The sequence below is a fragment of the Alligator sinensis genome, unplaced genomic scaffold (genome assembly GCF_000455745.1).
Source record: "Alligator sinensis unplaced genomic scaffold, ASM45574v1 scaffold453_1, whole genome shotgun sequence".
Classification (NCBI taxonomy): Eukaryota; Metazoa; Chordata; order Crocodylia; family Alligatoridae; genus Alligator; species Alligator sinensis.
In genome coordinates this window covers 1,039,800-1,040,908 of record NW_005842485.1, presented here as the reverse complement: position 1 = coordinate 1,040,908, position 1,109 = coordinate 1,039,800, and the positions used below count along the sequence as shown (strand labels likewise).

Sequence of the window (1,109 nt, the reverse complement as noted above, 5' to 3'; positions counted from 1 at the left end):
GAGGGGAGGGGGGTGGGGGAGGGGACGCGCCCTGGCGGGGGGGGGGGGGCGGGCTGTGAGAGAAACATTGCTGGAATGATCAGAGGTGAAAGAGTTAACACAGCCATCACTGGACTTTGTGGAGTTAGCATTTAGAGGTCAGAAACCTCTGGGTTCAGTCAATGCATCCAGAGTCGACTCCATCATTATGATTCAGAGTTAACGAGAAGCTGAAGGGGCAGTGGGTCAACAAAGCCATCACTGGGCACCAGAGTTAACATGATGGTTGTTAGGTTCCAGGACTCAGAGGTCAGGGGGTGCAGACACTTCCTGCCACGGATCCAGGCAGCATCAGGAGCTGTTTGGGGGCTGGAAGCGCTGCTACTTACTGCCACAACTGGGGTCTTTGGACTCCAGCTGGGGCCATTCCTCAACCACTGCCCCAACCCAGCCCTGACACTTCCTCTCCCCACCACCCCCAGGCCCTGCCCATCCCCCTGCCACTCTGCTGGATGTGTCGCTCCTTCGTGGGACGGATCGAATCCACCATTCCCAAGGTACTGCCTCCGGGAGTGGGGGAAGCGGTATTCAGGGGTTGGGGGCTGTCACAAGCTGGCTTGGGCTGTTGCCTCCATCCAAGCCCTGCCACTCAGTGTGAACAAGGCTGGGTACTGCTATTGTTAGGATCCAGAGTCAACACCCCATGGAAATGGGTAGAGGCAGCTGGCAGGGGCTGAGGGAGCTCCTGACTGCCTCCCTTGCCCCTCCAGGAGGGTATTGCCAAGGCCATGTCTGGGCTGTGCCACCTGCTGCCAGGTGCAGTAGCCGGGACCTGCCAGTGCCTGGCCGAGAAGTACACGGTGATTGCGCTGCAGGCAGCACTGAGCCAACTTGGGCCCCGCCTGCTCTGTGGGATGCTGCTCATGTGCGTGGCAGAGGATGGCTACGGCCCTGGTAAGCCCAGGCTGTGGGTAGGGGGCCACAGATGGGAGGGGGAGGGGTGTGGGGGACTGCACAGGATTGGGCCCCTCTGAGTCCAAGGGTGTCTAGGATCAGGGCTGGCCACATTTGGGGCTGTACATCACTGTCTACCCCACCATGGTGGGGGGGGGGGAGGGCGCAAACCCCCC

General features: G+C 60.9%; 1 protein-coding gene across 2 annotated transcripts in view; it reads left to right on the top strand.

The window, feature by feature from the left end:
- The window catches only part of SFTPB (surfactant protein B), a 3,368-nt gene extending 2,300 nt beyond the window's left edge, over positions 1 to 1,068 (top strand). For both annotated transcript variants that reach the window (XM_025212794.1, XM_025212793.1), the window contains exons 5-6: positions 462 to 536; positions 750 to 1,068. In XM_025212794.1, the coding sequence (XP_025068579.1) occupies positions 462 to 536; positions 750 to 1,013 (339 nt within the window). In that variant the 3' untranslated portion in view covers positions 1,014 to 1,068. The remainder of the gene's footprint in view (positions 1 to 461; positions 537 to 749) is intronic.
- Positions 1,069 to 1,109: the final 41 nt, after the last annotated feature.